General features: G+C 55.6%; 3 protein-coding genes and 1 long non-coding RNA gene across 11 annotated transcripts; 3 read left to right on the forward strand and 1 right to left on the reverse strand.

Moving 5' to 3' along the window:
• Window positions 1–1,144: 1,144 nt before the first annotated feature.
• Window positions 1,145–7,191, forward strand: BCL6B (BCL6B transcription repressor). Of its 2 annotated transcripts, none has more exons than XM_047758052.1 (9): window positions 1,145–1,487; window positions 2,037–2,227; window positions 2,437–2,658; window positions 2,768–3,133; window positions 3,410–3,534; window positions 4,107–4,271; window positions 4,366–4,496; window positions 4,614–4,751; window positions 5,112–7,191. In XM_047758052.1, the coding sequence occupies exons 1-9, from the start codon at window positions 1,176–1,178 to the stop codon at window positions 5,226–5,228; spliced, it is 1,767 nt and encodes a 588-aa protein (XP_047614008.1). In that variant the 5' UTR covers window positions 1,145–1,175; the 3' UTR covers window positions 5,229–7,191. The 2 variants fall into 2 exon arrangements, with proteins under 2 accessions (XP_047614008.1, XP_047614009.1); XM_047758053.1 differs by having other exon boundaries at window positions 1,440–1,909.
• A 2,222-nt stretch (window positions 7,192–9,413) lies between these two features.
• Window positions 9,414–13,621, forward strand: SLC16A13 (solute carrier family 16 member 13). Of its 2 annotated transcripts, none has more exons than XM_047757905.1 (4): window positions 9,414–10,192; window positions 10,341–10,484; window positions 11,087–11,824; window positions 12,915–13,621. In XM_047757905.1, the coding sequence occupies exons 1-4, from the start codon at window positions 9,994–9,996 to the stop codon at window positions 12,980–12,982; spliced, it is 1,149 nt and encodes a 382-aa protein (XP_047613861.1). In that variant the 5' UTR covers window positions 9,414–9,993; the 3' UTR covers window positions 12,983–13,621. The 2 variants fall into 2 exon arrangements, with proteins under 2 accessions (XP_047613861.1, XP_047613860.1); XM_047757904.1 differs by having other exon boundaries at window positions 9,483–10,192; window positions 12,801–13,621.
• A 472-nt stretch (window positions 13,622–14,093) lies between these two features.
• Window positions 14,094–16,447, reverse strand: SLC16A11 (solute carrier family 16 member 11). Of its 6 annotated transcripts, none has more exons than XM_047757911.1 (5): window positions 16,279–16,447; window positions 15,804–16,011; window positions 15,399–15,542; window positions 14,467–15,234; window positions 14,094–14,379 (listed from the first exon to the last, which is right to left on the reverse strand). In XM_047757911.1, exons 2-5 carry the CDS (start codon window positions 16,003–16,005, stop codon window positions 14,150–14,152), a joined length of 1,344 nt encoding a protein of 447 aa, XP_047613867.1. In that variant the 5' UTR covers window positions 16,006–16,011; window positions 16,279–16,447; the 3' UTR covers window positions 14,094–14,149. The 6 variants fall into 6 exon arrangements, with proteins under 6 accessions (XP_047613867.1, XP_047613866.1, XP_047613862.1 ...); XM_047757910.1 differs by having other exon boundaries at window positions 16,274–16,447; XM_047757906.1 differs by having other exon boundaries at window positions 15,845–16,011; window positions 16,274–16,409.
• Window positions 16,448–18,524: 2,077 nt separating this feature from the next.
• Window positions 18,525–21,924, forward strand: LOC125114479 (uncharacterized). The gene is made up of 3 exons (XR_007131815.1): window positions 18,525–18,899; window positions 19,361–19,681; window positions 21,151–21,924. It is a non-coding gene; the product is annotated as an uncharacterized LOC125114479 (long non-coding RNA).
• Window positions 21,925–23,433: the final 1,509 nt, after the last annotated feature.

A 23,433-nucleotide genomic window follows, 5' to 3' on the forward strand; every position in this document is an offset into this window, starting at 1 on the left:
GAGACTCTTCTGAGCCCAAACGCAAGCCCTGCTTTGCAGCCAGACTCTGCTCTGACCCCCCCCTTCTCCAAATGAACCTTGCTCCGCCAACAAAACCTTGTCTCCGCAAAGAAAATATGAGGCTGTGACCCGGGCCTATCTCCCAGATCAGGGACTCAAACTGGGCTGAGCGGCCCCTCCTGCCCTGGCTCCCTTCTTTTACCCTGAGACCCTCCCTGATTCCCCTTCTGTCTGTTCACCGCATCCAACTTTCATATGAATGTTCCCTAAAAAGTCACCCCTAAAGACAGATAACAGTATCCAGCTCAGTAAGAAAAGAAGCTCCCAGCGCTCAGACCCTGCTGCTTGTCCCACTCGCGGATTTCTCACCCCAGGTAGGAACCACAGCCGCAGAGGAAAGTCCCCTCTGTCGCCTAACTCGCCCTCCCTCCGCCCAACCTTAGTCCCTTGGACAAAATAAACCAGCGCAAAGTCGGGGGAGAACGAAGGTTACGGCCACCCAGACCTAACCGATCCTGTGGACCCCCCAGCCGGTGGAGACGACGGGGCGAGGCGAGGCTGGTGCTCGTCCGCCCCCTCGTGGAAGGAGCCAAACATTGCCGAGCTTTGCCTACTTGCCGCGCTGGACCCCGGCGTCCCGCCAGCCTCCAAGCGTAGCCGACGGGCGGGTGCCCGAGGCCCTAGTGAGCTGGGACTGGGGGAGGGCGAGCGGGCTTTGGGCGGGAGTCTGTCTCTCCGGATCCCTAAAAGGAGTAAGAAGAGAGTGGGGAGCGAAAGTCCGGACCCTAGGGCTCCTCTCGGCCCCCACCCGGGGCTTTCCCCACCTCCTCGAGGGGAAGCAGCTGGCGGAGCCGTCCGGTCGCAGGACAATGCAAGGAAACGAACTAGAAATCATATCCGCCCCCTCCCTACCGAGCGCGGTCAGAGCCCCCCTTTATGCAGGCCCTGCCAGAGGAGGCTGTCATTCCACCACACCCTCCGGCTGTCCGAGAGCCCGCAGGAGCCCCCCATCAGCTCCCCAAACCTGGTGCCTCTTAGGGCTCCCCTTTATCTCCGTAATACCGTACATTGGAAGGGGGGGTTGTGTAGTATTCACTCTCCTGTTAAAAGGCTCCTTGCTAAAGGCAACACGTCAGTTTTCGCTGTCCCGCCCGGGCCCCCCGACGACCCAGGTTATGCACACTTCCAATCTCAATATCCCCAACCTCCTCCCCAATTCCAATGTCCCATCCTCAGTTCCACTTTCAGGCCCAAGACCCCTTACGTTACGACCACCCAGCGTTTCTGAGGTCCCGCCCTGGAGCCGGGGACCCCGCCCCGGGTTCACCATCTGGAGAGCGAGGGAGGAAGGAAGGATACAGACCCAGGCGTTCACCCCACCTCCACCCCCGCCCCCGACATCCCGGCCAGATAAAGGAGCCGAAGCCAAGAGGGAGAGAGACCCCGCCCCCCTTGAGAAGAGAAGCCGAAGCCCCTGCAGGACGGGGGTAAGAACCTGAGGCTGTGGGAGCCAGACGCCTAGGTCCCCTAAAAGGGTTGGGGCTTGTTGATGGAAAGAAGACTGAGGCCCAGAAACTGGGCTAAACTAGGGATCCGGGACTGGAGAGTGGAAGTTTGTGTTTCGGGGAAGGGAGCTTCGATTGGGATTCGGAGAGGTGTGGACCGCAGGTCGTCTGGGGTCTCCAAGCAGGATCGGACACTTGAGACCAGGCGCGCAGTGAGGCAGAGGGGAAATGGGGATGCCGGAAGGGCACTGGGAGTCTAACTAAGGACCCTGCGGGCCGGATTCCCCACGCTTGCCATCGACGCCGCGGTGTGGGAACCTTCAACTCGCTCCAAGCGCTGTGGAATCTAGAGGAGAAAAGCGAGCGATGCTGTGGTTGAAGGCAGAGAGAACAAGACGAATTAAGTGAGGCTGCGAGAGCCGGGGCCGGGGGCTTGGCTCTAGCTGCCCCTCAGGAGGAGGAGGCAAACCGCGAAAGGGAAGGCGTCTTAGGACCGCCTGGATCCCTGAGCCCTTGCCTCGGCACCCGCAGGCCTACGTCGCGATGGGTTCCACCGCTACCCCGGAGGGAGCGCTGGGCTACGTCCGCGAGTTCACTCGCCACTCCTCCGACGTGCTCGGCAACCTGAATGAGCTGCGCCTGCGCGGGATCCTCACTGACGTCACGCTACTGGTTGGCGGGCAACCCCTGCGAGCGCACAAGGCGGTTCTTATTGCCTGCAGGTTCGAGGCGTGGCTGGGTTGGGCCCAAATGGGAAGGGGGCGGAGCCATGAGAACTTGGCGAGGGAACCCGAAGCCAAGCCTTCCAGAAGCAGGAGGCGGGGCTTCTAGGGCTTGGGGGCGGGGCTCTCTGTAGGGGCGGGTTTCTACTGGTGCGCTGGTCTCCCTCGGTTCCCCAGCCCCTAATGTGACCCATCTCCCCTCTCTCCAGTGGCTTCTTCTATTCAATTTTCCGAGGCCGTGCAGGAGTGGGGGTAGACATGCTCTCCCTGCCTGGGGGTCCGGAAGCTGGAGGCTTCGCTCCTCTTCTGGACTTCATGTACACCTCGCGCCTACGCCTCTCTCCGGCTACGGCGCCAGCCGTCCTGGCAGCTGCCACCTACTTGCAGATGGAACACGTGGTCCAGGCATGCCACCGCTTCATCCAGGCCAGGTGAGGGAGCCCCGCCTTGGCGTTCCCCGTGGATGAAGTGGCAACCCAGGTGTTTAGGGCAGAGGACAAAATTAGGAAATAGGACTAATGTCCATCACTCTTTTCTCAGCTATGAACCTCTGGGCATCTCCCTGCGACCCCTGGAGGCAGAACCCCCCACGCCCCCAACGGCCCCTCCTCCAGGCAGTCCCAGGCGCTCCGAAGGACACCCAGACCCACCTACTGAGTCTCGCAGCTGCAGTCAAGGGCCCCCCAGTCCAGGCAGCCCAGACCCCAAGGCCTGCAACTGGAAAAAGTACAAGTTCATCGTGCTAAACTCTCAGGCCTCCCAAGCAGGGAGCCTAGGCGGGGAGAGAAGTTCTGGTCAACTTTGCTCCCAAGCTCAGCTCCCCAGTGCAGATGAGGCTTCCAGCAGCAGCAGCAGCAGCAGCAGCAGCGGCAGCGAAGAAGGACCCATTCCCGGCCCCCAGAGCAGGTGCAGAGACTGGAAACCCCCAGAACGTGGAGAGGCTGGCCTCGGTGGTTGGGAAGAGGGAGTGAGGGGGTGGCCTTCAGAGACACTGGCTCCCCTTAGGGAGTTGGCCAGGCTTTCTCGGTGGGGGAGGGGACTTTGGGAGCATAGTTGGATATGGCTCATTGTCAGTACTCTCACATCCAGAGGGTGGGCCTTAGGCAAAAAGTTCCCCAGGGAAGAACCCCCAACCATATAATCTCTCCTTCCCCCTTTCTCTCGGCCGTGACGTCTGCCTAGGCTCTCTCCCACTGCTGCCACTGGACAGTTCAAATGTGGGGCTCCAGTCAATACCCCCCTTCTCCATGCACCCCGGGCTCCAGAGACCACTGGGCCACCCTCTGGGCGGGCCCGTCCACTACCAGGTAAGAGCCTCTCCTTCTGCCTCCTTTTTGGCTTTTCGCCTGTGGCTGCTCAAGGCCAGTTTAGGCCAAAAGCCCTCAGGAAGGGCCTATTCCAATTCCTGCAAATTAGAATCCCTAGGGAGCTTTTAAACCTCCCATTGCCCAGGTCACACCCTGTAGATCAGAATGTCCGCAGGCAGGCATCCATATTTTTTTAAAGCTTCCAATGAGCGGCAAAGTTGGGAGCCTTCGGGCCTATTCCCATCCAGGGCTGAGTGGTCAGCCCACGGCTTGGCAATGCCTCTCTGGCAAGCTGTCCTCCAGAGTGGTGCAAGAGAGGAGAAAGAAACAGAAACCTCCACCCGCGAGTAGGGCCTCCACCTACCAGGAACACTACCGGGGAGATTCGCCGAGTACTCTGGAATCGGACAGACACGGCGTCAGATCTTGGTTTGTCCGCTTAAAAACCGTGTGACCCCAGGCAAGTCAGCGGAGCCCCAGAAACCTTAACAGGCACCCGAGAAAAAGGAAGCCTGCTCCCGCTTGGTCTGAGGATTCAAGGCGTTGTTGTCATGCCCCACCCTCCTTCCCAGGAAGTGAATTTTTCAGCTGCCAGAACTGTGAGGCTGTGGCTGGGTGCTCATCGGGGCTGGACCCCTTGGCTCCTGGGGATGAGGACAAGCCCTACAAGTGTCAGCTCTGCCGGTCTGCCTTCCGCTATAAGGGCAACTTGGCCAGTCACCGCACTGTGCACACAGGTAGGGGAGGGGCAGGGAGGCGACGGCCCTGGCCTTCGTGCCCCGCAGGTGTCCTCTGGTGGAGTCCCTGACCTCCCTCCCTCCTCGGCTCCAGGGGAAAAGCCCTACCACTGCTCCATCTGCGGAGCCCGCTTCAACCGACCTGCTAACCTGAAAACGCACAGCCGCATCCATTCGGGAGAGAAGCCCTATAAGTGTGAGACGTGTGGCTCGCGCTTTGTCCAGGTAGGACGCCGGGCTCTGAGCCGGCCGAACGGCAAGGGTACGGGAGGGCGGGGCGGGCCGAACAAGAAGGGTTCCGTCCCTACCGGAGGCGCGGTCTGACATCCCCTCCTCTCCCAGGTGGCGCATCTGCGGGCCCACGTGCTGATCCACACGGGGGAAAAGCCCTATCCTTGCCCCACCTGCGGGACTCGCTTCCGCCACCTACAGACCCTCAAGAGCCACGTTCGCATCCACACGGGAGAGAAGCCTTACCACGTGAGTAGCGGACCTGGCCGGGCCCGAAGCCCGGAATGACCTCCCGGTTACCGTGGGGCGGGGCTCTGGGGAGGAGCGGGCGTGGCCAGAGCTCTTCGAGGTGGGCGGGGTCTTGGAAGAGCCCTGGTGAGTAAAGGGCGGGGCCGGGGGTGGGGATCGCAGGTAGGAAAGTTCGACTCCGGGACGGGGCACTATCCCTCCGCAGAGGAGCTGAGGGCTAGAAAAGGGGCGGGGCTTATCTCCTCGGCCCTCCCCGGAGGATTTGGGATGCTGTGCGGACCAAATTGCGGTCCTCCTTCGCTCAGCGCCTAAAAGGGGGTGGTGTGTGGAGAGGGACCTGACTCGGCTGTCCTCCCACAGTGCGACCCCTGCAGCCTGCATTTCCGGCACAAGAGTCAACTCCGGCTGCATCTGCGCCAGAAACACGGAGCTGCTACCAACACCAAAGTGCATTACCACATTCTGGGGGGGCCCTAGCTGAGCGCGGCCCAGGCCCCACTCCCTTCCCCGGAGATGGGAAAGCTGTGGCTCAGCCTGGTTCTCTGTCAGGCTTGGGCATGGGGGTGTGCAAGGCCCCTGGATGTCAGCGACTGCCACCACCTTCATTTTCTCACTGGGGAGAGCAGGGTGGCAGGTCCCGGCTCCATCTGCCTCTGTTTTGCTGGTCAAAACCTCTTCCCCACAATCAAAATTGCTTCTGAGGAGAGAACAAGCTAGGAGCTGGAGGAGGGGAGCCTTAAGGAAATCAGGCCTCCACCTGCAGCCCTCATCTTAGTTTATCTGTAAATATAATTTATTGAGGCCTTTGGGTGGCACCCGGGGCCTTCATTCTGTTGCATTTCCCAGGTCCCTCTTCCACAAGTGTGATCAAAAGTGACCTGAAACACAGAATGTGAGGTCACAGCTCTGCTGGCAGAGATTAGCACTTGGCTGTCTCCTTTGGCTTGAGTATTTTGTATTACCATTGTCCTAACTTTTCTCTTTAGAATTCTTCTTTCTCCTGTTTTCTTGTTGGTTAGTTTAGAATGGAGAAAGGGGTTCTCTGTGTCCTGCCTCTTCAATTCTAGGTCTGGAACATTCATTTGTTCTGGGGCAGCTGTGGGAACATGTGGGTTTACAGAATTGGGTCAGGAACCCTCTTTGGTATTCTAGATATTGCAGGTTCTCTAGCAGGCGAGCACCCAATATAGACTTTGCTCTGTTCATCAAGGGTTATAGGAACCTTTATGGTGAGCCTGGAGTCGAGGTAATAAATACCTCCTGGAGGCTGTGGGTATGGGGCCTCTGTCAGTCTTGGATCTGGGGGAGCTGATTGGAGAGGCTCTCTCTTTTGCTTCAGACTGCCCCAGGGGTCTGGTCACCTAGGTTTGGCTCCACTGCATCTGTCTCTCATGACAGAGCCCATCCAGGAGCTTGAGTTGAGCCCATAATCCTCCACTGAGGCCCCTTCTTAGCACTGAGTTGATCCCTCCACGCAGGAGAAATCTGACATTTCCTCATCAGAGATGGTGCAACCGTTTCTGAGTCTGCCCAGTCCCTAAGAAGGTTACGACCTAGGGGAGAATTATGAAACCTTTTATCTCAACTCAGCAGTAAAGAATATAACCCATTCTTTACTGCAGAGGCATCTGGGTGTGAATGTTCCTCGGGGGTCTACCTGAGATGAACCTCGTCTTCCTTTAGTGGGTTTTTGGATATCTTCTGGCAAGTATCCAGATTCCAGAAATGTCTTTGCCTCTAGAAGTCCCAGGTGCTTGGTAACTTTCTTACCTTAGAACAGCCCGGGTCTGCGACCTGGTCTTCCCGCCACTGCATTCCTGTCTGGAACCAGTGAATGCACTAGAACCTTCCACAGGAAAGAAACGGGGCTGAGTTCCATTCTGGAGTTGCTGTTGTTTGGGATTATAATCAGGATTATGGCTGGATTTAGAGATGGAGAAGATTTAAAAGACTGATTGACCTTCCGGTCGACCAAGAATCCAGGTAGGATTAAGCGGTTGGTTGACAGGCACCGTCTCTGGTGTAGACCAAATAGGCAGAAAGTTAGGAATGGGTTGATGCTTCACTGGGTGGGAGCACTGTCTGGAATGTTAAATGAGTCTCTGAAGCCTTGATTTACAGGCCTGCTCCTGTTACCCTGGGGCCTGTTGGATTTGGGGGCATAGAGTGGAGGGTAGGAAGCACTTTGAAATTGTGGGGTGGAGCTTCAAGACAGGTCAGTGCTAGTGACTGTCACTTGGGGACAGCTCCTCTTCTCCCTCTTTCCCTCTTACTCCCCGTGGCAGAACTGAAGGAGGGAGGGAAAGCAGAGGAGTGACGTGAGAAGGAAACATTGTGGGGTTTTTAGCAGATTGGATGGGCAGGTGGAAAGTGCCAAAGGGTGGAGATGTTAGATCTTGCAAGATCAGAATCATGGAATAAAGAAGCCTCTTTGTGCTGCCTGCTGTGTCCTGGGTTCTTGCCTGGGCAGATCTTGGGACTGGGAGAAGCTGGAGGGGGTGAAAGGGGGTCTTCCCTCCTGGATACCATCTTGGATTTTGTGCCCATCCCACCAGATGTTTTGAGGGGCCCTTGTTCTCCCCTTGCTTTCCGGCTCATTGTGTAGGAACCAGTGACTTCATGAAGTCTCTCCGGAGCCACCTGCATCCTGCTGCTCTGAAGTCACTTCCTGCCTGAGGTGTGGAGGTGGCAGGGAGAAACCAGGAAGCCACTAATAATACCAAGAGGCTGGGGGGATGCATCTGTGCTGGGGAACATAATGCTTGGGACACCCCCTACCACCACCACCACCACCATGGAAAATGGATAGGACTTGAGTCCCGTAAGGACAACAGGAGCTAGAGGTGGCAGTGAGAAGGCTGTGTGGTTAGAGCCAGTGTGCCAACTTTACCCCTCCCCAGCAATGGTGCCTTGGAATCCATCCAGTGCCTGACACATGTTTCTCTTCCACCCTTCCCCCTGCCCTGTGTTTCTTGCTGCCCAGCTTTGTTCTGCCCCATGGGCAGAAGAAAAAGGATCACTAATTCTGATAACTTACCTTCCTTTTGGATTTAAATTCCTCGTCTGTGAAACAAGTCCATTAACATGGAAGGAGTAAGTTCCTTCCAACATTTTGTTTGTGATTATGTTTCTCAATCTTTTAAAACCCATGATCTAGATTAGATTTTTTTTTCAAGCAAAAAACAAAACAAAGAAACTAAACTAAAACCTTCCTTCCTCTCCCACTACAGCTTATCCCCTGTGTAAAATGAAACCAGCTACTATTACTTATCTCCTGCTACATGCCAGGCTCTAAACTATGCCTTTTAGCATAGAGTTTTTTGCTTTTTGGGTTTTTTTTTCTTTTGTCTTTTTGTCTTTTCTAGAGCCACTCCCACGGCATATGGAGGTTCCCAGGCTAGGGGTCGAATTGGAGCTACAGCTGCCAGCCTACACCACAGCCACAGCAATGCCAGATCCTTAACCCACTGAGCGAGGCCAGGGATCAAACCCGCAACCTCATGGTTCCTAGCCGGATTCATGAACCACTGAGCTACGACGGGAACTCCGATAGCATATAGATTCTCTAATTCAACTCCCCTGCCAATCCTAAAAGTAGGTACTATTATTAGCTTCAATTTACAACTAGGGAAACCAGCTGAGAGGTTCAAGATCTTGGTCAAGTTAACAAGTGATCAAGCCCGGACTGAAACTATGATTTGATTCTAAAGACTGTGCCCTTAGGCACTATCATACAGCCACACCAATTTCCACATCTTTGATGCAGTCCCCACCAGCCAAAGTTCTGACCCCACTCCCCCCCTCCCCCAAAAAAAGAGCATCTGGGGCATGATTATTTTTATTTCCCACATATAAAGGTATAAGATTCAATACGCTTTTGAAAAGTACCCAGCCTCCCTCCTCATCCCAGCCCACTTGTCTGGTATGAACACTTGAGCTCACATTTCAAGGTCAGTGTCCTAAAGATCTTGAAGCCGAGCCCTATAGCGCTGTATAAGAATGGAGGAATTGGGTGCTGGTGGGGTAGAAGGGGCTTATTGCGCCAGTGGTGGTCACAGCTTGTCTCTTTAGTCTATCCCACCATGAGATCAAAAATTGTGGTCAGGAAGTGCTTGTTACTAGAGTGCAGAGGAAAAGTTTCCAGCCCCACTGAATAAGGGTGCTTGGTGGGGCTCCAGTGAGCTCAGAGCTGCACTTCCTCTCCCCAGTTATTTTTGGTCTCCGTGACCTGTAGGTTTCCTGTTAGTGGGAACAGGGAACAGGAACGAGTTCCCATTACAGAAATCAGCGCAGGAGTCCAACAGCCCATTCCCTTGCCTCCTTCCTTGGTCTTTGAATCTCTCTGGGGATCTAGCCGGCTAGATTCTAGTGGCCTCAGGTGCTTGGCCAGATACTTTGTTTAGTCTTATCTCAGAATCCCTCGGGACCCCTTCCCCCACCCACCCCCGCCCCACCTTTCAACTCCTGGGTTCCTCATTAAGCAGGTACGTATCTTCTCCTGAAGTAGTTTACCCACCGCCAACCCTCAGGGACTCCTTACGTGCACGTCTCCGTGCTGAGATCTGGTCGAATTAGCCCGCTAGGTAGACAGGAGACCGAAGGAGCCTCCTCGTAGGCTCCTGGGTCACGCGGGGTCCGCTGACTTGGTCGCGGAAAGTCCCCGCCTCACGCATGCGCCGGGCTCATTGCCCCTGCACTGAACGGGCTCTAAACCCCGCCCCGCCCCTCTGGCCCCGCCCCTCTCCGTGGAGTTCCGCGTTTTCATTGGTGAGCTGCAGACGGGGATGTCGGCCGGGCTGGCCAGGTGCTGACCCTTCCGATGATAAGATTGATGATCCACCCGGAGGCTGGCGCCCCAGGGGTGGGGCTCAAAGCCAGTGCTGCCCCCCCCCCGCCCCCCCGGGCTCCTAGACCGAACGGCCGCCCCTGCCTCCGTCTGTCCCATCCGGGCCCGGACTCTCGACTACCGCCAGCGTAGCCACGCCCCCTGGCGCTGAACGCTGGGGGCCAGCGAGGGCCTGGTCACCCCACCTATATCGCTCCCCCACTAAGGGAAAGGCGCAGGCGCCTCACGCAGCCTCTCTGCATCTTGCAAGCCCTCGTAGGTGCTTTCCTCGCTACAATCCTCTCCGCCCCCGCGCGGTCCGGAGCCGGCCGGCTGGGTGGCCAGGTGGGTGGACGCAACCTCCTGAGCCCTGCTCCCGAAGGGTCTCTTGGTGGCGGCTGCCCTGTTGCCTCCCTGATGGCACATAGGGCTGAGCCCCCCGACGGGGGCTGGGGATGGATGGTGGTGCTCTCAGCGTTCTTCCAGTCGGCGCTCGTGTTCGGGGTGCTCCGCTCCTTCGGCGTCTTCTTTGTGGAGTTTGTGGAGGCGTTTGAGGAGCAGGCGGCGCGAGTCTCCTGGATCGCTTCCATAGGAATCGCAGTGCAGCAGTTCGGGAGTGAGTGCTGCGCCTGGGTCCAGAGTCCTGCGACCCTTGACCCTCGGAAGGGAGGCGGGGGTGGGGGGAGACAGTCAAGGAAATGGGACGGGTGGTTGCTGGGGAAGGACGCCTGGGCGCTTCCCCCAGAACCTTTCCTCTTCTCCAGGCCCAGTGGGCAGTGCCCTGAGCACGAAGTTCGGACCCAGGCCTGTGGTGATGGCTGGAGGCATCTTGGCTGCATTAGGGATGCTGCTCGCCTCCTTTGCTACCTCTTTGACCCACCTGTACCTGAGTATTGGGCTGCTCTCAGGTGAGACCCTGGGCAAGGGCCGGAGAGTCAAAAGCCTGAGTCTTTGGCCTCTGGACTTTTTACCTTCTTCTGGCTGCTTTGAAAGGCTTAGGGAGAAGCCAAGGGAAAGGTTTGGCTGGCACCTGGGCCCAGAAGGGGCTTCTTAAAGAGAGGTGACTAAAGTGAGAAACCGGTTAGGGAAGATCAGGAAACTCAAAGACGATGAATCCAGAAAGTACAAGCCCAGGGCTAGTGGGACTGGAGTTACTGTGAAGTGGCGGCGGGGACTTTTCATTATCCTATTTACAGATGAGCTTATGCTACTCGCAAATGAAGCGCATGCAGCCAGAAACGGGAGAGCCCAGATCTAACTCCAAAGGTCTGTGGTACTTTGCAAACATTATCTCTAAGCCTCCAGAGTCCCATAAAATATATAAGCCCTGTTTTGCAGATGAGACTGAAGGTGGGAGGTGAACTGCACAAGGTCACACAGCTAGAAAGCATGGAGCTAGGACCGTAACTCAGGCCTGTGCCGCATTCTGCCGCTGGGCAGTGGTGGGAGGATGACTGGGTGCCCTGAGCTCCCCAAGAGTCCCTCAACCCCCATTTCTTCCTTTTGACAGGATCTGGCTGGGCCTTGACCTTCACTCCAACCCTGGCCTGCCTGTCCCGTTACTTCTCTCGCCGGCGGTCCCTGGCCACCGGGCTGGCGCTGACGGGCGTGGGCCTGTCCTCCTTTGCTTTTGCCCCACTCTTCCAATGGCTGCTGAGCCACTACGCCTGGCGGGGGGCCCTACTGCTGGTGTCTGCCCTCTCCCTCCACTTGGTGGCCTGTGGCGCTCTGCTCCGCCCACTCTCCCTGGCTGAGGACCCTGCTGTGGGTGGCCCTGGGGCCCAGCTCACCTCCCTCCTCCATCACGGCCCCTTCCTCCGTTACACTGTGGCCCTGACCCTGGTCAACACTGGCTACTTCATCCCTTATGTGCACCTGGTGGCCCATCTCCGGGACCTGGATTGGGACGCACTTCCTGCTGCCTTCCTACTCTCGGTGGCTGCTATTTCTGACCTTGTGGGGCGAGTGGCTTCTGGGTGTCTAGGGGATGCAGTCCCAGGGCCTGTGGCAAGGCTCCTGATGCTCTGGACCACCCTGACAGGGGTGATACTCGCCCTGTTCCCTGTGGCTCAGGCTCCCACAGCCTTGGTGGCTCTGTCTGTGGCCTATGGCTTCACATCAGGGGCCCTGACCCCAGTGGCCTTCTCCGTGCTGCCTGAACTGGTGGGGACCGGAAGGATATACTGTGGCCTGGGACTGGTGCAGATGGTAGAGAGCATCGGGGGGCTGCTGGGGGCCCCTCTGTCAGGTAAGGGGAAGGGGGCGTCCCGGGGCCATGGCTGCCATGTCAGCCCATTCAGGGAGGGAATTTACTGTAGGATGTGTGTGCCTGTTGCCCCCTGCTGTGCTACAGTGCACAGCCCACGTGGTCAACCAGAACAGTGCTGAAACGGGTCCAAGGAGCAAAGAAACAGGGGCAGTGGAAAGGTGAAGGGGAGCCATGTGGCACACTTGGCCAGGTACCTCCAGCTTGGGCTTTCAGACGACCTGGCCAGACCGAGCATGCCGCTGTCTGCCTTCTCTCCTGGCCCACTGGGCCCCAGGCCAGGGGTCTGAGCCATCTGGTTAAAGTTCTCCAGGCTCCAGATGCCAGAACCTTCAGATCCTTAACGTTTATTTTCCTCTTCACCATTAACTGAAGGCCTGGGGGTCCCGTTGTGGCACCGCGGAAACGAATCTGACCAGGAACCATGAGGTTGCGGGTTCGATCCCTGGCCTCGCTCAGTGGGTTAAGGATCCGGCGTTGCCGTGAGCTGTGGTGTAGGTCGCGGACACAGCTTGGATCCAGCGTTGTTGTGGCTGTGGTGTAGGCCGGCGGCAGTAGCTCCGATTCAACCCGTGGCCTGGGAACTTTCATAGGCCACAAGTGAGGCCCTAAAAAGCAAAAAACAAACCAAAAAAAACCCCTATGAAGTGAAGGCATGGTGGCGAGGGTCCCAGTTATTGGGAAGAAAGGCACAGGCGTGCCTGACTCCATCTGGATCCCCAGGCCCCCACTGGCTGGTGCAGAGATGCTTTCAGAAGGCAGGAAGGCGGCTGAAAATAACTTTTCAGGCCCCTTGGAAAGCCCAAGTCCTCAAGTTCACCCAGTTGTATCTTGAGACTCCTCACTCTTCCAAGATAATCAGCTAGGGATGATTTTCTTCCCTCCTCCCCCAAGTGTGTCTGAGCTCGTGGCCCAGGAAACAGATCACCCATGTGTATTCTTTTTCTCTTGAACCTAGGCTACCTCCGGGATGTGACAGGCAACTACACTGCTTCTTTTGTGGTGGCGGGGGCCTTCCTTCTTGCAGGGAGTGGCGTTCTCATCACTCTGCCCCACTTCTTCTGCTTCTCAGCTCCTACCTCCAAGGCCCAGGACCCTGTAACAGAGGTGCTGCCCAAGGAGGGCCTGGGAGAGGACTGAACGCCAAGACGGGGAGAGTCAGACCCCGAAAGCCAGAGGTTGGCGGCTCCCGGTGTTCGCCTGCCCCACCTTGGCACCCACAGACCACAGTGCCTTAGCATCAAGATCCGCCTCCCGCCAGAGCAGGCTTGGGGCTCCTGTGATGGCTGTGCCAACCCTTTGTATTCCGTTGAGGGTTCTTACCTCTTCTTTGCTCCTATGACCTGTTCCGAAGGATCAGGAGTTCAGCCTGCTCCAGAGAGCTGACCACGGAGCGTGGAAATCAAAGGCCATGAGACTTACCCTGTTTCACGTGATCTCCTAGTATTGCCTCCTAAGTTTCTTCCCTGAAGACAGATCTTTGGGGAAGAGGGATGTCCCTTTGAGATTCAACTGATGAAGAAAACTGGATGAGAATCAGAACCTCAAAAAGAGCCGGGGCCCACATGCTTGGGTTGGCTGAGGGGAGGCAGCCAGGAGTTCCGGTGACCCAGAGCATTTAAACCCTGGACTCTGCTCTCTCACCACAGTTGTTCCCACTTGCCCACTGACCTCCTCTTTCCCACTCTCCCCTGTAACTTAGAAAAGGAAGAAAGAAAATAGTGAGGGACATGGGGGGGTGCTAGTTTGGGAGGGGGAGATAAAGCTAAAAAAGCTGAAGTCTGGGTCTGGGATTTTTTTTTTTTTTTTTTCCTGCTCCTGTGACATGTGGAAGTTCCTGGGCAGGGATAGAACCCGTGCCACAGCAGTGACCAGAGCCTCGGCAGTGGCAACACTGGATCCTTAACCCACTGTGCTGCGAGGGAACTCCACAGGTCTGGGATTCTTGTATTTCCCTCAGGCCAGTGGAGGGAGGTTGACATGCAGGAAAGAGTTATCTGGGAAATGAGAATGGGGCAGCTAGCACCCGGGAGCACACCACTCCCTTTCACCCCCCCAACCAGCTGAAGCTGCGAGGAAGCAAACAATTTCTCAAAGATTTCCTGCTGTAATGGGCAAAGAGAAATGGACTGCCTGAACAAACACCCTTCCTGCCTTCTGGGGCTTAGCGGGACCCTCTTCCTCTGAACCAGTGTTTATGGATATCTTAAGTCGAGCGTTTCCAGCATCCTAGATTGCCTAACAATTGGAGTTTGCAGGAAAAATCATAAAGTCTTTATTGGGGGAGGGGCTCCAACAAGAAAATGGTCAACAAGTCGTGTCCAGCGTGGAGCGAGGGCCTTCTGGGGAGAGCAGGGCCACCTGAGGGGCGGGGAGCAGCTCCCCCCTCTCCGGGGGAGGGGTGGCTGGACGCGAGGCTGGACGGCAGGAGGGCAGCGCTCTGGGCAGCCCCATGTAGACGAAGCTGCCCGAGAGGATGAAAGAGCCGCACACGAGGAAGGAGGCGGTGAAGTCTCCTGTTTCATCCCTTAGGAAGCCTGAGCGGAGGGGGAAAGGACGTCAGAGGCCTCGGACCGCAGGTGCAGAGGAGGGATGCGAACGGATCTGCTGGCTCAGGCCCTTACCTGACAGGGGAGGGCCCAGAAGCCCCCCGAGGCTCATCAGCATCATCACCAGCCCGGTGGCCTGTACGACACCTCCGATGCCCACCAGCCCCGGGAGCACACCGAACACCAGCGGGGCGTAACTTCCGGCGCTCAGCCCGTAGGCCCCAGCCACGGCCAACAGGGGGCCTCCCCAGCCCTCCTCGCTCCCCACCACGGGCACCAGTCCCACCGCCAGCAGCCCCAGCCCGGTCAGAGCCCCGAACATCGCCAACAGACGCGGGAGGGGCACCCAACCCTGGTCCGCCAGCCACCCGCTGAGCAGCCGGGCGCCCGCGTCCCCCACCGCGGCCACCGCCACCACCAGTGCTGCCCCGTATCCGCCCAGACCCCGATCTAAAGCGTGAGGGGCCAAGTGCACGTAGGGGACGAAGTACCCGCCCGCCACCAAGGCCGTGCCTAGAGCAAAAACCAAGAAGACCCGGCGTGTGAAGAGATCTAGGCCGAGGGCCGCCAGAGGGCTTCGGGGTGGGGTCGGGGGGTCGCCTGGGAGCTCCAGGGGTCGCAGCAGGGCGCCGCAGGGGGTGAGGTGGAGGGTAACGGCGCCGAGGAGGAGCAGGGCGCCCCGCCAGCCGAAATGATCCAGGAGGAGCTGCAAGGCGGGCGCCAGGAGCAGCGAGGAGGCCCCGTTGCCCGTGAGGGCCAGCCCCACTGCCAAGACTCGACGGCGGGAGAAGTAACGAGAGAGGGTCCCAAGGGCAGGAGCGAACACCAGGGCCCAGCCGGCGCCTGCGAATGGATAGGACCAGGTGAGGGCAGGAAGCGGGAGCGCCCGCTCCCGCCATCCCGGCTCCGCTGGTTGCAGGAGGCCCCGCCCCCTTGGCCTCTGGCCCCCAACGAGCTGGGCTCTGCACCATCACCCCTTAAGAACCCGGGTGTCCCTCCCCCCTCACCAGCAAGGACGCCCAGGCCAAGATAGAGGTGCAGCAGACTGCGGGCGAAAGCCGAGAAAACGAAGCCGAGCGAGGTGAGGACGCCTCCAACCATCACCACCGGGCGCGCCCCCCAGCGGGTGCTCAGGGCGCTGCCCACTGGGCCTAGAAGGGGGCGGGGTCAACGGAAGACACGCTCCCGGAGCCTCCAAAGTCGCTCCAACACTTCTCATTGGCTGTTTGCATGGCTTAAACGCCCCCCCGCTGTCTAGCAGCCCCTTCTCTTGCCCTCTAGACCCACTCTTCTTCTAGAACTCAGTTCCACCAATAGATTGTCTGGTAATCCATCAGGTGAGCCCCCCGCCACTGCACTCATGGCCCGCCCACCCCAGTTCCCGCCTCCCTCCTCGGGCCCCCCCCCCTCACTGGCTGCCTGCTGCACCGCCAAGGCCAGGGCGCTGACCCACGCAGTGTCCTGAGCGCTTCGGTCAAAATGCTCCGCGAGGTCTGGGAGGGCGAGGCCCAGGGAGCGTAACAGCCCGTAAGAGAGCCCATTCACCACGAAGGCTGCGGCCGCCACCACCCAGCCCCAGCCCCCATCCGGGGGTCCGGCTGGCTTGGGGGTCATCGCCGCCTGGGGGAAGGAGGGGAGACACCTGTGAGGCAAGCCTCCACGTCTGTGCTTCCTCTAGGGACTTGGGCATCCCTGAGGTCCAGCCTCTGGCTGTTTGCCCAGAGTGGGCACGTCACCCTGAGCACAACAGGACCGCGGCGGAGGAGCGGGAGCTAGGCCTAGGGATAGAACTCCCGGGTCCGCGCGAGTACAGGGTGACAGCCGGACCCCCCCCCCCCAGGCCTGAGACTCCCCCCAACGCACACACATGGGTCCCCCTTACCCGACCTCTCCCGGCGGTGCGGGGAGGGGAAGGGCGAGGAATGGCTCGGCCCGGTTTTCTCCCCGCTTTCCGGGCGGGCGGGGCCCCAGAGGGGAGCGAATGCCGAGATGGAGCCCAACTTGGACAGGCTCTCCGGGTAAACAGGGATTGCCACTGGGGGCCTGGGCCACCTGCGGCGTGGGGCGGGGGGGGGGGGGGTTGGGAGGGTACGGAGGGCGGGGGCGAGCGGAGACAGCCAATCCGCGGAGCCACGGGTGAGGCCAGACACCTAGTCCCACGGGGATTAAATTATCCTCCTACACCCCCCCGCCAGCCCTGGGGAAGGGTGGGGCGAAGAATGAAAGCCTCCCCAGCCCCGCCCACGCTCACGCACCTGTCGCCGGCTGCGCGCACCGGAGACCCATGGATCAATCGCCAGCCCAAGGTCGGTAGGCAAAGCAAGGAAACCGGTGATCCTCCCAAAGCATGAAGGGACCAGTATTTTCGTTCCCTGGGGACGGTGCTGGAGACCCAGGTAAACCTCAGATCACAGACCTCCACCGAGTGCGTGCTGCGGCCTCAACAATATATGCACTCAAGGACGGAGGGGAAAGAAAGGGACTTCCTTGTGATGTGTTAGGGACATGCCATCTTTCATCTTTACAGTCACCCTGTGAAAAGGCTTCTCCCCATTTTACAGATGAACGAGTTGAAACTTAGGCAGCTTAGGTCACTTGCCCCAAATCACCCAGCTTAAAAAAAAAAATGGTGGAAATATTTGAGTTTGGGTCTGTCCAACTAGGAACCATACAAGGAGAACAGACGGGGGAGTGAAGTAGAATCTGCCACCGCGGAGGGAAATGGCCTGGAGACAGTTTGATGCCAAGCTGACCTGGGAATGGTAGAGCCTTTCCAGGCCCGTGAGTTTGTGATTCTGAGATAGGGGTTACTGGGAATAGAAAGGATCCTAAGAATCAATGAAGATTTAGATTAGAATTTTAAAAACGAAGTAAGAAATTGGAGAATTGAACCCCATGATGGATTTCTTGAAAAGATTTTTTGAAAGTACTCTTTTTACATTAGGATTGGGGTTACCAGTGATTTACTCCAGCTATTTGAATCAAGAGATGTATTTTTTGGTTTAATTATTAGTATCAGAAAATTTGTGGCTTACAGTTTGGAGCATGCATCACCCAGCAGCCACATGGTGGCAGTGTTTCCTAATTGTTGAAAAAGTTTCTGCAAATAAAACAAACACAGCTTCTGAATCAGTGAAAACTATGAGCCTAACAACGCAGCATGACCTTTGCTGGCTCTCCAATGCCTAGAGGAGGGAAAAGCCCACAATCCTCTACTTTGAGTGGAAGGCTGTTCACAAAGGCAACCCAGGCTATCTTTCCATCCCCGCGCCCCCCTCCCCTCTCCTCACCCTTCCACAATCAGCCATTAGCTTCTCACCTGCTCTGTGAGCCAGGCATAACTTTTTCTCCTAAAATTTTGTATATATCATGCCCCCTGCTTGAAATGACCTGGACGGGGTGCTGGATCCCTGCCACATGGACCGTGGAAGAGCGGTCTCAAGGGTTTACCTAGCCTGGGGTACTCTTGCGAAAGACACCTGGGAGGCGGGGCCAGCAGGTCCTCAGCCACCGGGAAGGCAGGGAGCCCACTTCCTGGGACATCAGGCAAGCTCTCCGCCCCAATCTGAATGAAGTCAGCTGAAACAAATCACTCCCTCTCTGGGGTGAAATAGAAGAGCAGGGCAGTCAAAGAGGACACTGGGCCCTTGGGATCTGGGAGTCACACACACAGTGATCCTGAGCACCTCTCCCAGACACTTATGAACCCAGAGGGCATCATCTCAGAGCCTGGCACCAAGCTGTATTGGTTACAAGAGGGCACATGCATCTTCTCTTCATGTTCCCTGTAGGCTTAGCCAAAATCACTATCACTGTACACATCCTTTGCTCAGGGAGCTAATACAGCAGTGAGGTTGGGAGGATCAATTCCCAAGCTAGACTTCCCGGGTTTGAAACCCATCTTTTTTTTTTTTTGCCATTTCTTGGGCCGCTCCAGTGGCATATGGAGGTTCCCAGGCTAGGGGTCGAATCAGAGCTGTAGCCGCCAGGCTACCCCAGAGCCACAGCAACGTAGGATCCGAGCCGTGTCTGCGACCTACACCACAGCTCATGGCAACGCCGGATCCTTAACCCACTGCACAAGGCCAGGGATCGAACCCACAACCTCATGGTTCCTAGTCGGATTCGTTAACCACTGCGCCACGATGGGAACTCCTGCAGTGTAGACCTTTTATGGCAGTGAAATTTCTTTGAAATATCTTGTTTTACATTGAAAATTCATATGGAGGAGTTCCCTTGTGGCTTAGCAGGTTAAGGATCTGGTGTTGTCACTGCTGTGGTGCAGGTTCCATCCCTGGCCAGGGAACTTCTGCATGCCATGGGTGTGGCCAAAAAAAGGGAAAGAAACTGGCATTTTGCATCCTGTTTCATAATCATTGGCTTTTTTTTTTTTTTTACTTTTTAGGGCCCCACCCACCTCTGGCTTTTGGACTTCTCCAGACACCCCAGCTTCCACGTCAGGGGACCCGGATGGTGGAGGAAGCACCCAGCTAAAGTCTTTGAGCCTGGTCTGTGTGTTTAAATATGCAAATATGTCTTATTCTGGCATTTTCTTCTTCTGGGGTTTTGGCCAACACATGTATCAAAGTTCTCAGTTGTAAGCTGTGGACACCAACTCTGTCTTATTTAAGGAGAGAAATGATTGGTTACAGGATACTGGGTAGTGCTCAGAATTACTAAGACTACAGAACTAGATTTGGCAATAACATAGACTGCCCTAAGCCTGATGGGGGGCCAAGGCCAATGCTGTCACCACTGGACACTAGATGTCACAGCAGCGGCCACTCATAGGCTCTTTAGTTCACAGACTCTTCCAATGACTCTTCAGGTTCCCAGGGCTCGGTCCGTCCCCATCCCACAGCTGGCAGTGTCTACACAGGGAGTTCCCCCTTGGGGAAAGAGAATAGGGCCCCCAAACTCTGCCTTACACGTGTCAGATCCCCACGATGTCTAATTTACATCCTTACAGTGACAGAAAATATCTGACTCCCTGCTGCGACCTCCACCACAGCTGTGGCTGGTGCCCCTTCCAGGGAGAATGAGCACACGCCACCAAGGTTAAGGTGATCAGGAGCAAGACCCTGGACTTGGATTTGGAGACAGAAGTGAATGAAGCGGTCCTTTGCAGCCACTGGGCCTAGAAACTCCTGCCGCTGCCTGGCAGTTACGTTCACAGGAACCCCAGAGGGCTGGCTAGACCGTCCCCGACCCCCCTGCTGGCACCTGAAGACACCTGGGGGCGACTGGAAAACCAGAGATTCCTCGGGAGCAGCCTGTTCCTGGGACTCTGGTGAGGATTTCTTTGTTTGGTATTATTAATATCATTTGTTCCCTCTGATGGTTGCCAGAAACTTGTCCTCCCTCCACCCGTCCACACAGGAGCAGGAAGATTCGCCTCTGCTCCCTCTGCTCCGTGGGATGGACAGCGAGAGGGCAGCAGGAGAGAAAAGCCCGTCTCTCCTCCCTGAGCCTGGATGATGGCACCCACATCCTAACTGGTCCCCCCGCCACCAGCCCGCCCACGATTCATCCTCTTCGCTGCAACAGAGCGGTTTCTTTTAAAATTCAAATCTGATCTACCCACCAAGGCTCCCCACTGCCCTCGGGACAAACTCAAGACTCCTTAGCCAGGAACACAAGGGCCTTTATCTTTTGAATCTTTTGAATCGGCCTGAGTATCTTTAGAGCTCTCGCTCTCTCTGGATCTTGAGCTTCAGCCCCCTGAAGGGGTGAATGAGTGAAGCATGATAAGGCACAGCATGGTTACAAGCTGGATGTAGCCTCACACAAATACATTCTAGGAAGATTCTGGATGTGCTTCAGGAGCCATTTTCTTTCTTTCTTTTCTTCTTCTTTTTTTTTTTTTTTTTTGGCTGAGCCTGCAGCACACCTGTGCCAGGGATCAAACGAGCCAGAGCAGTGACCTGTGCCACAGAAGTGACAACGCCAAATCCTTAACTACTAGGTCACCAGGGAACGCTACCATTTTCTATTTTTTTAAAACTCTAACTAGAAATATAAGGAAACATCTTAAATTTAATAAAGGCTATTTCTCAGAAAAGCCATTATTCTAAAGAGCAAATGATTCTTTAAAAAGCAAGGATAGGAGCTCCCATTGTGGCTCAGCGGTAACAAATCCGACTAGTATCCATGAGGATGCAGGTTCGATCCCTGGACTCGCTCAGTGGGTTAAGGATCCAGCGTCGCCGTGAGCTGTGGTGTCGGTCACAGACACGGCTCAGATCTGGCATGGCTGTGGCTGTGGTGTAGGCTGGTGGCTGTAGCTCCAATTCGACCCCCTGCCCGGGGAATCTCCATATGCTGCAGGTGTGGCCCTAAAAAGCAATAAAATAAAATAAAGAAAATCAGATACAGGCCTCAAAGCTGAATGCAGTAATATGGAGTTTCAAAGCAAACACCCCTGAGTGGCTTGGGCCCACACGAGGTAGAGGGGAGAGATCTAAAGGCGGCCTCAGGAAGGACCCCCAAAAAAGACAAGAAGAAAGCTGCTCTCCTAGAGAATGAAGGAAGAGTCCCATAAATGATAATAACCAAGCCTGCCCTCAAGCAGGATCAGCCCACAAATACACATGTCATTTGAATTTCAGGAAATATCCTGCTGAGTGATTTATTTAAAGCCGTCATGCAGGGAACTCTGCTCAGTCAAATGTATATGTAAATGAACCACTTTGCTGCACAACAAACACTGTCAATCAGCTACACTCCAATCTAACATAAATTTTTTTTTTTTAAATGTAGTCTCAGCTTAGAAGGACCTCAGGCATCTGGCAGAAGCAAAGACACATCCCCTCTGTGGGAATATACCACTGGACCAGACCTGAAAGAATCTTGAGAGACAAAGTTTCAAAACTAAGAGGATATAAGGTAAAACAAGAATAATACAAAAGAAAGTCACATAAGAGGACACAAAAGAAACAGAGCCCCAGGGATGAGTCAGCAGAAAGAGCCAACGGTGAGCCAGTTTATGTTTAGACCTTGGAATTATTGGAAACATATGAAATAAATATATCTAATATGTTTAAATAAGCCAAAGAGAGTTTGAAAATATGTATAGGAAAAAAAATTATCAAGGGGATTAGAGAGACTTCCAATGGGGAGTGCTCACAGCTGCTATTGCCACTGCAGGCACAACAGGGAGGCTGAGACACCAGCTGGTCCACTGCGGCGTGGTTGCTGGGGCTGGCGGTGTCTCAGCACGTGGGTGCAGACACCACCAAGGTAGGTGACTTCCACTCAGAGGAGCGGAGTAACTGGGTTGAGTCACCTCAGCTTCCCAACAGAAGATCAGGAGATTGAGTCATTGGCTACTTTAGTGGAATTCTACAAAATGCACCATTTAGGCACTAGAGCATTGATAGACCCAGTTCCCAAGGCCAGGCAGGGATGTGGAGTGATTCTCAGGCTGGAAGAGCCTGAGGATGGGTGGCCCACCCCTCTTTGACTTTAAGAAAGGAGACCTCCTGGGAGTTCCCGTCGTGGCACAGTGGAAACGAATCCGACTAGGAACCATGAGGTTGCAGGTTCAATTCCTGGTCTTGCTCAGTGGGTTAAGGATCTGGCGTTACCATGAGCTGTGGTGTAGGTCGTGGATGTGGCTCCCATCTGGTGTTGCTGTGGCTCTGGCATAGGCCGGCAGCTGTGGCTCTGAATGGACCCCTGGCCTGGGAACCTCCATATGCTGCCCCTTAAAAAAAAAAAAGAAAGAAAGAAAGGAGACCTCCTGAAAATCCAGAAAGAACCTGAAAGCAGCGGTAGAATGAGGACAATGGAGGCGAGAAGGAGTTGAGCCCAGTCCTTTAAGTTGAGAAGCATAGTGCTGCCTCCATCCAGGGTTAAGGACGATGGCAGGGCAGTATGATGCAAATGAGGTTGCTTCCCATTCATTCTTGTTCTTAGGGCCCTCGAGGTATATATGTAAGTTCCCAGGCCAGGAGCCTAATTGAAGCTACAGCTGCTGGCCTCACGCCATAGCAACAAGGCCATACCTTACCTCAGGGCAACGCCAGATCCTTAACCCACGGACTGAGGCCAGGGATCGAACCCGCATCCTCATGGATACTAGTCAGGTTGTTTCCACTGCGCCACACCGGGAACTCCGCTTCCCATTCATTCTTGTCCATCTGCTGGATCAACAGAAGCGGATGAGGACTTCAGCAGAGTATGACTCAACAGTTTTGCTGACGGAAGGGAACAGTCTTTTCCAGTTTTTGCAACTGCTGTCCATGTAATTTCTTAATGGAGGTCAAAGTCAGTTTAGTTTATATAAGCGTTCTGTTCGTTATGATCTCCTGGAATAGAATTCCTCTATTCCTCCCTACTTACTCTTCACCATGGTTAAGGTATGAAACTGGAGTTTATGGGTTAACTTCTGAATTGACTGATTTTTTTTTTTTTTTTTTGGCTGCACTTGTGGCTTGTAGAAGTTCCTGGGCCAGGGATCGATCCTGTGCCACCGCAGTGGCCCAAGCCGTTGCAGTGACGACACCGGATCCTTAACCCACTGTGCCACAAGAGGACTCTGGAACTGACTGGTTTTAGGCGGTAGTGACCATGCCCACGTGTACAGCAGGGAGAAGCGTCTTGCCCCTTATTCTCAGGCAGTGCAAATCAATGCAAGGAAAAGCAGTGGAGTTAGCACTGCTTATCCTGGTTTCTGTAATGGTTTTCTTTTCTCATTCTGAAACTATTCTATTAAATGGTAGTAGTCTGTTCCCATCCACCTCCATAAAGTAATCATGCCCCATGTGAATAATCCACAATGGGATTGCTTTTTCACTTATAAAACATGACCAGGCATGACTCATTTTGCCATTTCGAATGCTAATAATTCCGGGGGGACAACTACAGGCATTTGTCTTCCTTTCTATCCAATGAGTCACAGATTTTGTTCAGATTCTTGTCCTTTTCCCCCCAAACCTGCGAGTAGGTTAATTCTAGAAGATGTGTATGTTTCCATTCCAGAGGAGAAGCAGATGTGCAGAGCCCTTGGCTCGGCATAGCATTAGCCCCTAAACACCAGCT

This window comes from Phacochoerus africanus, chromosome 14 (assembly GCF_016906955.1).
Source record: "Phacochoerus africanus isolate WHEZ1 chromosome 14, ROS_Pafr_v1, whole genome shotgun sequence".
NCBI classification, from domain to species: Eukaryota; Metazoa; Chordata; class Mammalia; order Artiodactyla; family Suidae; genus Phacochoerus; species Phacochoerus africanus.

What these genes read in the sequence shown, in the direction of transcription:
- SLC16A13 (XM_047757904.1), top strand. Translation starts at nt 9,994, where the DNA reads ATGGCACATAGGGCTGAGCCCCCCGACGGGGGCTGGGGATGGATGGTG. An exon ending in CGCAGTGCAGCAGTTCGGGA is followed by an intron (nt 10,193 to 10,340) that starts GTGAGTGCTGCG and finishes CCTCTTCTCCAG; the next exon opens with GCCCAGTGGGCAGTGCCCTG. An exon ending in GAGTATTGGGCTGCTCTCAG is followed by an intron (nt 10,485 to 11,086) that starts GTGAGACCCTGG and finishes TCCTTTTGACAG; the next exon opens with GATCTGGCTGGGCCTTGACC.
- SLC16A11 (XM_047757911.1), bottom strand. Translation starts at nt 16,005, where the DNA reads ATGACCCCCAAGCCAGCCGGACCCCCGGATGGGGGCTGGGGCTGGGTG. An exon ending in TGGCCTGGGCGTCCTTGCTG is followed by an intron (nt 15,235 to 15,398) that starts GTGAGGGGGGAG and finishes ATCCATTCGCAG; the next exon opens with GCGCCGGCTGGGCCCTGGTG. An exon ending in TCTGGGCCCTCCCCTGTCAG is followed by an intron (nt 14,380 to 14,466) that starts GTAAGGGCCTGA and finishes CCCTCCGCTCAG; the next exon opens with GCTTCCTAAGGGATGAAACA.
- BCL6B (XM_047758052.1), top strand. Translation starts at nt 1,176, where the DNA reads ATGCACACTTCCAATCTCAATATCCCCAACCTCCTCCCCAATTCCAAT. An exon ending in CACCGCTTCATCCAGGCCAG is followed by an intron (nt 2,659 to 2,767) that starts GTGAGGGAGCCC and finishes CTCTTTTCTCAG; the next exon opens with CTATGAACCTCTGGGCATCT. An exon ending in TCACCGCACTGTGCACACAG is followed by an intron (nt 4,272 to 4,365) that starts GTAGGGGAGGGG and finishes CCTCGGCTCCAG; the next exon opens with GGGAAAAGCCCTACCACTGC.